The sequence below is a fragment of the Centruroides sculpturatus genome, unplaced genomic scaffold, assembly GCF_000671375.1.
Source record: "Centruroides sculpturatus isolate CEXI.00-Female unplaced genomic scaffold, Cexi_2.0 scaffold1038, whole genome shotgun sequence".
Classification (NCBI taxonomy): Eukaryota; Metazoa; Arthropoda; class Arachnida; order Scorpiones; family Buthidae; genus Centruroides; species Centruroides sculpturatus.
Genome location: NW_019385501.1, coordinates 148,160 through 160,076, shown reverse-complemented (window position 1 = coordinate 160,076; position 11,917 = coordinate 148,160). Strand labels below are relative to the sequence as shown.

At 34.2% G+C, this 11,917-nt stretch overlaps 1 protein-coding gene across 1 annotated transcript; it reads right to left on the bottom strand.

Moving 5' to 3' along the window:
• Positions 1-1,609: 1,609 nt before the first annotated feature.
• LOC111639609 (40S ribosomal protein S8-like) lies at positions 1,610-11,560 on the bottom strand. Its single transcript, XM_023385501.1, has 5 exons — positions 11,406-11,560; positions 11,078-11,184; positions 2,206-2,305; positions 1,858-2,033; positions 1,610-1,771 (listed from the first exon to the last, which is right to left on the bottom strand). Exons 1-5 carry the CDS (start codon positions 11,407-11,409, stop codon positions 1,625-1,627), a joined length of 534 nt encoding a protein of 177 aa, XP_023241269.1. The 5' UTR covers positions 11,410-11,560; the 3' UTR covers positions 1,610-1,624.
• Positions 11,561-11,917: the final 357 nt, after the last annotated feature.

Sequence of the window (11,917 nt, the reverse complement as noted above, 5' to 3'; positions counted from 1 at the left end):
CCCGCGTTTTTTTATGCAGCGAGAGTGTAGCGAAATGACGTAACGAGCAGTATTGGCCAATTAGAAACCAGTTTCAGTGTGTTCGCTGTAAAGCGCTTCTCGAGCGCTGCATAAAAAAACGCGAGGAAACGCTCGTAATATCGAGTATCGTGATGGCGGAATCTATAATTTTAAAATGTGTGTTTTTAGAGAGAAAATTTAAAAGATGGGTTCCAACAGCATTCAAAGTAGCTGCGAAAAAAACTTGAGACGACACTTATACATATTGACGTGCGTTTTCACAACTTGTAAATTTTCATTCATAAAACTACATAATGGACACAAAATCAGAACTATCTGAGCCATGGAGCACGCCACGTTGACTTCTACCGTAAACTACTACTGCAAACAGCGCGCACTCCCGCCAGAATGTAGAAACGGTTCAGAACTCACCATTATTCCTAGCACGTGGTTACCTCTTGCGGCAACCCGCGTGGACAGCCCGCGGACCAGTTTGGCGAACTTTGTTTAGTTACGCTTCCGTAACACTGTAACATTCTATAGCGAAATTCACCAGTTGAGATCTGACAAGGACGATTTATTTTTCGAGATTAACTTGNGTTATACGGGGGTTACCTGTATATTAAAAAAATATTTATTAATATATTTAAAATAAATTATTGTATTTAACAGCATATAAGAATTTTTTTTTGACAAAACTTGCACTGCATCTTATGTGAAGTTGTGATTTCTGTAGGCTAAGGAATTCCCAGCCTTCACAATTGTTTGAGCCTTGTTTTGCTTGTATGGAAGAAAACTCACTGAGAAAAGAAATACAGCAGAGCGTCATTTTTCTGAAATGTCAGTTATCCAAAAGAATTCCAGTTGGCAAATTTAAATTTTGCGCTAGTGCTGTGGCACTGCAATCTTTGGCTATATCTATCTTGGGCTACTCCAACATTTTTTTTTGTTCATGTGTGCTTTAGCTGGCAGGACTGGCAGCTTTGTGTGGTGTTTTTATGAGGATGTGTGTCATGCTGAATAGAATGTTTTTGATACTAGATTAACTTCTAAAGTATCATTTTTTTGTTTTTATATTTTTCAATATATTTATTTTGCTCGTAAAAAATAAAGAAAAAATTTTTAACGATACAATAGCTACAATTATTATTTTAAAAAGTTTACATTAGGCTTAACATCGACGAAAATTCAACGCAAAGCGACACGCAATGGGGAAAAATTTCAACATGAGATAGGTTAATATATTTTTTTGTATGTAATCAGTTATTCGAACATCCCCAGTCCCCAATTGATTTGGATAAACAACGCTCTACTGTACTGTAATTTCTAAAACACACCTGGGTTAAATAAAGTTGTTGATTGATTGGTGATTATGGAGTCTGTGGATATGACAATTCCTAGAAAATGACTGTATTTTGACCATATATATTAATAGTGAAAATATAGAATTAAAGCACAGTATAAAGATGAAAAGGTTTGTTTCAAACAAACTGTAAGAAGTTTAAAACAAAAGATGTTTCTAATAAACTATGTAATATCTGTAATCATAAATATTTTACATAAGCATTTCAAACTAATAAATAAATAAAAGTAAACAAAAAGTTAAGATAGTTTTATAACAAAGTTACAATATTTTCTCACCAAGCATTCGTCCAGTCATAAACTGATCTTCGAGAGCAGGTTCAACTTTAGCAATTTTCTGACGTTCTTTATATTTCTTCTCAGTCTTTTTACTTCGTTTCTTATTTAGAACTGCTTCTTCAGCCTCTGTCTACAAGTTTGAATAATAGTATAGTAAAATAAACTTTTTAAATTTATATAATGTTGAAATAGATAATTGTAAATTTTGAAACTTACCAATTTGGCTCCCTTCTTCCTTCCAAGTGGAAGTGCATAATGAGCTTCATACCATTGTCGGAAGGGAGTAGCATCAATCAGTACAATTGCATTCTTAACTAATGTTTTGGTACGCACTAATTCATTGTTACTTGCATTATAAACAGTATCAATTATTCTAGTCTTGCGAGTGCAATCTAAAATAAAACAAATTCTACATAAATGCTAATCCAGTTAAATATATTTAATAAATGAGAGAATTATAACCTATCAGTGCGCTGTAGGATAATCATCATATTGTATATATGTAATGATATTATCATCATGAATTAAATTACACAAAATTATTTTTTATTAATATATACTCACGCTCAGATGCCCATGCAAAATTTCCATGGTCAAGCCTTAATGCACGATACTTTTTATTCCCTCCTCTTGTTCTAACAGTGTGAATTCTACTCACTCCAATCTGAAATTAAAATAAATTCATAAAGACAAACAAATATTTAAAATCCTATATATACATATACATAACATAAATAAAAATATCAGTTTATTTTAAAATATTCATCAATAAATTACAGATGACACGCAAATTTCATCATTTTATTTTTTCAGCTATTTCAAGTGAAATGTTTCTATAAAATTTTGTACAAAGAAAATATGAAAAGATGCTAATACTTTGCAACTAATTCTTAATTATGAAATACCACATCCTACTTTTTTAAATTTGAAAAGCAGATATAAATTTAAAATTGATTTTTATATTTATACCATAATGTGTTATAAGTAGGGCTTGGATTTTTTTACACAAATGCATATTTGAGTTTTAATTAGAGATCTAAAGATCCAGTAAACCAAGATTCAGAAGTTACAAATGCATATTTTCAATATTCTGCTTATTAAAGTACATTTACTTGCTTTCAAAACTTTTCTAGACTTACTACTTTCAAGAAAGTAACTGGAATGTGTCACATTATTGCTTTCACAAACTTTCTAGATTATAAGTAGACTAATTACTGCATTGCTACATGCTCTATCTTTCTGTCTTTAAAAGTTACTTTCTCCAAATGTTTTGGAAGTGATGACAAGGTGAAGAATGCAGTAAACTGGCTTAATGGACTGGCAGCAGCCTACTATGACACAGAAATTCTAAAGCTCAAACAGATACGACAAATACTTAAATAATGACAGTGATTATGTAGATAAATAGACCAAGCTTCAATTTGGTATGTGACACATTTTTGTTAATAAAATATATTTCTTTCATTTATTAAAACAAAATGGTCGTTACTTTCTGGATGACCCTCGTAAATATACTAGTATATTAAAATATTCTCTTAATGTACTAACCAAATATTAATTTATTCAGGGTTTATTCATCAACAAATAAATTAAATACAAAATTGTCAACAAAAATAGAGCTTTTACGAGCCTCGTGGTGGCTGCCATCTTGTTTGCTGGTGTATCGAGTACAGAAAAAGATGCTTACAGTTTGCTGGAAGGAACCAAAAGTTATCTGAAATTTTTAACAGAGGTGCTGGCTGTGCACTGAGTTTTTGATATGCCCATTGTTTTGCTAGACATATGTGATAATGCTCACACGAGAGACAACATCACACTGAGCAGGAAAACACGCGGTTTTGCAAAATTAGCAGTGAGGACATGTGGTGGGAATGTTGGCAAAATCTGAGGCAAATTTTTCACAAAAAAAAAAAAAAATCAACGATAATCAAAGTCTTACTGTACCTCTGAATGATGGTTGAACATTATCAGAGCTGTAGACCATACCCATAAAAATAAAAAAGTCAAAAGGAACCCTATCTCTACATGTGACCCTTTGCAAGTTATAGCCCCCCAAAATCAACCTACTTCCAGTCATGTTACTACACTGACTACCGTGTTTATCTATTTAGCATATGCAGGCCTTGATTAATCACTTGACTTCATGGAGTACTTGATGCATAGTTTTAGGGAACTCATCCCCCAGTGCATGATTACATATGGAGCATCAATCAAGGCTTGCTATTGCTTGTCTTGACCGACAGGAAACATGGAAAATAGGCAGGATACTGGTTCACAGTAAAAACCGACCTTCGGAAATAAATATTTCACAAAGGATCACATGTACAGGTATGGTACCATTGACTTTTTGCTCATAGTGAAGTAGTGAGGGATTTGTCAGCCCCTGCATAGTTACTTTGCAGAAGATAACAAATCCCTCACTCAAGAGTTCACATCTTACTAACTCACTAATGCTGTGTTTAAGAATTTCCATCAGTAATATACAAATGAAAAACATACTATATGAATCAAATCTTCAAAATTACTATATCAGTGATCTGTACTGTACAATGAAACCATTAATACAATTAAAACAAACAAACAAAAATCTGTGGATACCTGTTGACAAAACCATAGATTCAACAGGCAGAAATTTGGTCAAAGTGAAAGTTGATGTGCTTGAAAAGGCATTTGAAAGTACAGAGGCAGCAACTGAAAATATATATTTGCTCCATACAATTTTCATAGAAGCAATCAATCATTCAGCCACTAAAAATTCTGTGGCCAACAGAACACATTATGATAGAGTGTACCATTTCATATCTGATGCTGCTAGCCAAATGATCAAAGCAGCCAGTACACAAGTGTTTTTATACCAAAACAATCCATTTAACCTACTTAGTGTGTACTGTACCTACACTTAGTAGAATTTGTAAAACTGTTCACATAATTTTTCCTATACATTGATTACTATTTATTTTGTAAGTTATGGCAATGCAACACTTGAGCAATCTGCCTAGGAGGATCTTTTTTAAGAGTAACTTGCCCCTATTCAGGCATTACAGTAGTGGAGAAAACCCAAAAAACCAGCCTGTCCTGGCAAGGTGCAAACCCATGACCAAACTTCCAGTGTTCAAGGAATAGAACTGCTTGGCCACTGGTGGGCCAAATTGATTACTAACTGCAAAATAATCTATCAACAAGACTTGCATAATTTTTCTGGCTGTTATGAGTTTTTATTTTAAAAAAATCTTTTACAATTATTAAGCAAACAAATAAAATTGTGTTTTGTTCCATCTGTTATCAGTTTTTGTTAAAAAAAACGGTAATGCTTTACTTAGGAAACACCAACGATTTTCCTCTTAATTATATTTTCAATAGAGACATACATGCTAGACATGTCCAAAACACATCGAATATGTGATGGCAAACTAATTTAAAAAACGCTATAAACAAAAAATCGTAGGACTACTTACCGACTGTGCACCGCCATCGCTGAAACTTGTTTTCGTCGTGGAACTGCACACTGCAGGGCGGACGCGCACACAGCGTGTCACGTGACCTGGCTTCGACGTCAGTCGCTCACGTGATTACAGCTCTGACGCGTTTCCGGACAACTTTTTCTCATGGCGGAAGAATTCATTCTGTTTGCACTATACTTCGCTGGCGTCACGTGATAGAGCAAAGACACCCTACGGTGCGCACATCAATAGCGGTGGCTCTGGGCTGCTATTTGTAGACATTTGCGAACGACGGTAAAAAAAAAGACCCCGCGTTTTTTTATGCAGCGAGAGTGTAGCGAAATGACGTAACGAGCAGTATTGGCCAATTAGAAACCAGTTTCAGTGTGTTCGCTGTAAAGCGCTTCTCGAGCGCTGCATAAAAAAACGCGAGGAAACGCTCGTAATATCGAGTATCGTGATGGCGGAATCTATAATTTTAAAATGTGTGTTTTTAGAGAGAAAATTTAAAAGATGGGTTCCAACAGCATTCAAAGTAGCTGCGAAAAAAACTTGAGACGACACTTATACATATTGACGTGCGTTTTCACAACTTGTAAATTTTCATTCATAAAACTACATAATGGACACAAAATCAGAACTATCTGAGCCATGGAGCACGCCACGTTGACTTCTACCGTAAACTACTACTGCAAACAGCGCGCACTCCCGCCAGAATGTAGAAACGGTTCAGAACTCACCATTATTCCTAGCACGTGGTTACCTCTTGCGGCAACCCGCGTGGACAGCCCGCGGACCAGTTTGGCGAACTTTGTTTAGTTACGCTTCCGTAACACTGTAACATTCTATAGCGAAATTCACCAGTTGAGATCTGACAAGGACGATTTATTTTTCGAGATTAACTTGTTAAAAAGAGAACAGAATCAAATTATTTTAAAATTCAGATTAAATGTTTATAACTATAAATTTATTATTTAAATTTATAAGCATATATGTTTTACATAGCCTAACTAATCCTTTTAATTTAAAAATGTAAAGTTATATAACAATAATTTATATGTAAGATGTGGGATCAATAGGCTACTACATAAAGACTTTTCTATTTGGAAATGTTTTACTTAAAAAACAATAGATGCAACACGCGTCAGAGGAATGTTCTCACACCCAGTTCCCCCCCAATTCCAATACCACGCAGACCAATACTTTTGTGAATTAAAATAAAAGTAATGATAAGACGGATCATCTCCAGTCTGCGGATCACAGTTTGAGTACGTCCAGTTGAGTACGTGGCGTGCTCCATGGCTCAGATAGTTCTGATTTTGTGTCCATTATGTAGTTTTATGAATGAAAATTTACAAGTTGTGAAAACGCACGTCAATATGTATAAGTGCCGTCTCGAGTTTTTTTCGCAGCTACTTTGAATGCTGTTGGAACCCATCTTTTAAATTTTCTCTCTAAAAACGCACATTTTAAAATTATAGATTCCGCCATCACGATACTCGATATTACGAGCGTCTTTTTTTTCACCGTCGTTCGCAAATGTCTACAAATAGCAGCCCAGAGCCACCGCTATTAATGTGCGCACCGTAGGGTGTCTTTGCTCTATCACATGACGCCAGCGAAGTATAGTGCAAACAGAACGAATTCTTCCGCCACGAGAAAAAGTTGTCCGGAAACGCGTCAGAGCTGTAATCACGTGAGCGACTGACGTCGAAGCCAGGTCACGTGACACGCTGTGCGCGCGTCCGCCCTGCAGTGTGCAGTTCCACGACGAAAACAAGCTTCAGCGATGGCAGTGCACAGTCGGTAAGTAGTCCTACGATTTTTTGTTTATAGCGTTTTTTAAATTAGTTTCCCATCATATATTCGATGTGTTTTGGACATGTCTAGCATGTATGTCTCTATTGAAAATATAATTAAGAGGAAAATCGTTGGTGTTTCCTAAGCATTACCGCCACCATGCCAAATTTCATTTCCTAATCTTTATCCCATCCTGAGATATTAAGCAAAATAGATGTCAACACACACGTGTCCACGAAATTTTTTTTTTTTTTTTGACTCAGGTCTCAAAATGTGGAGATTTGCATAAAACTCTGAGAGTCAAATTTGATACAATTCCAATACTTTCCCTTGTTACGTATACATAACAGCCAGGAAAGTAAAAGTCTTCATAAAGTTCCAAAATAAAAACAGGAATTTTTCAGGATACTTCCTAGTGTCCCCATTCCACCAGAGCCTGCTTGGATGTATCAAATACAGTACATGACTATCTGCTGTCATCTATTATGACAATATTTACAATATATACACCAAGTAGCCAAAAATTCAATCCTGAAGATGCTATTTGCATTTCAGAAGCCTCTGGAGTGTTTTGATAGTAACAGCATCAAGCAAAAACTTGCCAATATTAAAGACAATTCATGTTTTCTTAAAGACACAATGACCAAGTTGGAAGAGAGACCACATCTCAATGAAACAATGCATTCAACTTGGCAATTAACACAATAGTCTACCCTGGACATGTAGGAGCCACTTTGAAGGAGAAATTAAGGTATGTCTGACAAGAATCCTGGATGAAAAAAACTACTCACTTGCATATCATTAAGTCATGCTGTGTAGCTCATCAACATCATGACCATCTCTTACAGTGATTGAGAGGTCTAAAGCCCAGTGCAAATGAGTTGATATCAAAGAAAACTATTCTCAATGTTAAAGCAAATTTTCCTGAAATTGAAGGGGGTTGAACATTATCAGAGCTGTAGACCATACCCATAAAAATAAAAAAGTCAAAAGGAACCCTATCTCTACATGTGACCCTTTGCAAGTTATAGCCCCCCAAAATCAACCTACTTCCAGTCATGTTACTACACTGACTACCGTGTTTATCTATTTAGCATATGCAGGCCTTGATTAATCACTTGACTTCATGGAGTACTTGATGCATAGTTTTAGGGAACTCATCCCCCAGTGCATGATTACATATGGAGCATCAATCAAGGCTTGCTATTGCTTGTCTTGACCGACAGGAAACATGGAAAATAGGCAGGATACTGGTTCACAGTAAAAACCGACCTTCGGAAATAAATATTTCACAAAGGATCACATGTACAGGTATGGTACCATTGACTTTTTGCTCATAGTGAAGTAGTGAGGGATTTGTCAGCCCCTGCATAGTTACTTTGCAGAAGATAACAAATCCCTCACTCAAGAGTTCACATCTTACTAACTCACTAATGCTGTGTTTAAGAATTTCCATCAGTAATATACAAATGAAAAACATACTATATGAATCAAATCTTCAAAATTACTATATCAGTGATCTGTACTGTACAATGAAACCATTAATACAATTAAAACAAACAAACAAAAATCTGTGGATACCTGTTGACAAAACCATAGATTCAACAGGCAGAAATTTGGTCAAAGTGAAAGTTGATGTGCTTGAAAAGGCATTTGAAAGTACAGAGGCAGCAACTGAAAATATATATTTGCTCCATACAATTTTCATAGAAGCAATCAATCATTCAGCCACTAAAAATTCTGTGGCCAACAGAACACATTATGATAGAGTGTACCATTTCATATCTGATGCTGCTAGCCAAATGATCAAAGCAGCCAGTACACAAGTGTTTTTATACCAAAACAATCCATTTAACCTACTTAGTGTGTACTGTACCTACACTTAGTAGAATTTGTAAAACTGTTCACATAATTTTTCCTATACATTGATTACTATTTATTTTGTAAGTTATGGCAATGCAACACTTGAGCAATCTGCCTAGGAGGATCTTTTTTAAGAGTAACTTGCCCCTATTCAGGCATTACAGTAGTGGAGAAAACCCAAAAAACCAGCCTGTCCTGGCAAGGTGCAAACCCATGACCAAACTTCCAGTGTTCAAGGAATAGAACTGCTTGGCCACTGGTGGGCCAAATTGATTACTAACTGCAAAATAATCTATCAACAAGACTTGCATAATTTTTCTGGCTGTTATGAGTTTTTATTTTAAAAAAATCTTTTACAATTATTAAGCAAACAAATAAAATTGTGTTTTGTTCCATCTGTTATCAGTTTTTGTTAAAAAAAACTTTTATATTTTTAATTACTATAAAATGGCAAAGCTTAATTTTGGGGTAGGGGTGAGTTTTATATTAAAAAAGAAAAAAAAAGTGTAAATGTCATTACTGAATACAATCTTCATTAAGTCTTTCCTATCCCTCTTGAAATACAACACATGACCCATCTATCTCCCTACCCTTTCACCATAAAAATTTAATAGCATTAATGCTCCTCATATATAAGCCACCATGCCAAATTTCATTTCCTAATCTTTATCCCATCCTGAGATATTAAGCAAAATAGATGTCAACACACACACGTGTCCACGAAAAATTTTTTTTTTTTGACTCAGGTCTCAAAATGTGGAGATTTGCATAAAACTCAGAGTCAAATTTGATACAATTCCAATACTTTCCCTTGTTACGTATACGTAACAGCCAGGAAAGTAAAAGTCTTCATAAAGTTCCAAAATAAAAACAGGAATTTTTCAGGATACTTCCTAGTGTCCCCATTCCACCAGAGCCTGCTTGGATGTATCAAATACAGTACATGACTATCTGCTGTCATCTATTATGACAATATTTACAATATATACACCAAGTAGCTAAAAATTCAATCCTGAAGATGCTATTTGCATTTCAGAAGCCTCTGGAGTGTTTTGATAGTAACAGCATCAAGCAAAAACTTGCCAATATTAAAGACAATTCATGTTTTCTTAAAGACACAATGACCAAGTTGGAAGAGAGACCACATCTCAATGAAACAATGCATTCAACTTGGCAATTAACACAATAGTCTACCCTGGACATGTAGGAGCCACTTTGAAGGAGAAATTAAGGTATGTCTGACAAGAATCCTGGATGAAAAAAACTACTCACTTGCATATCATTAAGTCATGCTGTGTAGCTCATCAACATCATGACCATCTCTTACAGTGATTGAGAGGTCTAAAGCCCAGTGCAAATGAGTTGATATCAAAGAAAACTAGTCTCAATGTTAAAGCAAATTTTCCTGAAATTGAAGGGTAGACTCAAGATTATACTTTTCAACAAAGAGCATATTCAAACTTGTTGGATATTTTCATTTGGTGACTAGCAACACTCATGCACAGTTGATCACCAATTTGTATCAATCATTGGCAGTAGTCAAAAAGCAAGCAGTCACAAGACATAAAAAGCATCTAGATGCCAAAGCTGCCACATCAACTCTATTGTACTGGACTTAAGACTTCCACATCATTTATAAATGTCAGGTCACAAAAAAATAACATCAAAGCAGAAAACTCTCACCTTATGCACGCAATCCTTTGATAATAATAAAAAAAAAACATTCACAATCAGATGTGTAAGGCAGTGATTTTTGAGGACCTGTGATAAGAGGAAAATTATTTTGTCAAGAGAAAAGATTCCAGAGTGAGACTTAAATCTATAAGTCCTCGTTTCCAAGCAATGCATCTATCTGCCCAAAATGCATTGCCAATTACACTATTTCTAAGTCTGATCTTCACTTCCATATTCTAAATTTAAACAAATAATTAAATTTCCATTAGGCAACAGCCTAACCATCTACCTACAACCAAATTACTTTATTTCCAATCGTTAAATTATCATTACAGCCCAATAAATAATACAGTAATTGGTTCAATTTGGCATATCAAAAGTACTTGAAAGTACATATACTATTATTTATATTTACTCCATTAAAGCATTTCTCTCATTACTTTTTGTGATTTCTCAACCATAAACAATATGCTGTATTCCTAACTTCAATCTTTACAAGCTAAAAGGACATTATCAGACAATGTATTACTGGCAATATTTTCTAAGATAGTCACAAGAAAAGATACCAAGAAAAATATAAAAATTATGGTAAATTATTACCACCACATAATAAATTGCTATAAAAAAAAAACATTTAAATAAATGAAATATTTGAAAACCTTTGTGTTTGCTGATGGTCGACCAAGCTCAAACTTCCTCTTCTTTCGAATAGGTTTGCGTTTTCCACCAGTCTTTCGACGCTTATGCCAATGGTCTCTAGAAATACCTGATAAATATAAAATTATCAAGAATTTACGGCTAAATCTAGAAAGACAATAGACTCGTGGCGCATATGAAATCGAATTATTGTTTAAATACTAAAACAATAAACTTTTTACATAATTTAGTAAGAATGAATAAATGAAGAATAATAACGTAAATTTACTAAGACAAATTCATTTCTATACTTAGATTACATTGGATTGAATTCTGAAACGACTAACTCACCCATTTTCAACGACAACGAGGAAGGACTACGCAAAGTATGATGGTTAATACAACATTTGCCATATTCGGTCGATTCTCTTCTGATTTCACGCCAAATTTCGCGAATATAGTTAATTTTATAATTTTTTTTTTAATAATCATAAAAATTGAATAAAATAATTTAAAATAATAATAAAGAAATAAAATATAACGAAACAAACAAATGCACTATAAACATGGATGTTTTATTAAAAATTTAACGTTTACGTCAGGGTATTGAATATTTAGAAATAGAACATGGAAACGTTAAATCTTCGAAATCAAATATTTAACTATATATAAAAATAACGCCGATCATAACAAGATAAATGACTATCACCTTCAGTTTTACAATAAAAATAAAAATGTATATAAATAAGTAAATAAATATAATAAAAAATACATAAGAGAGTATATAATATCTGCATTAACAGAAGTGAAAAGCAATTGCGAATTTTAAGGAGCCAATCATTTGCAAGCCAGAGAAAACGTCA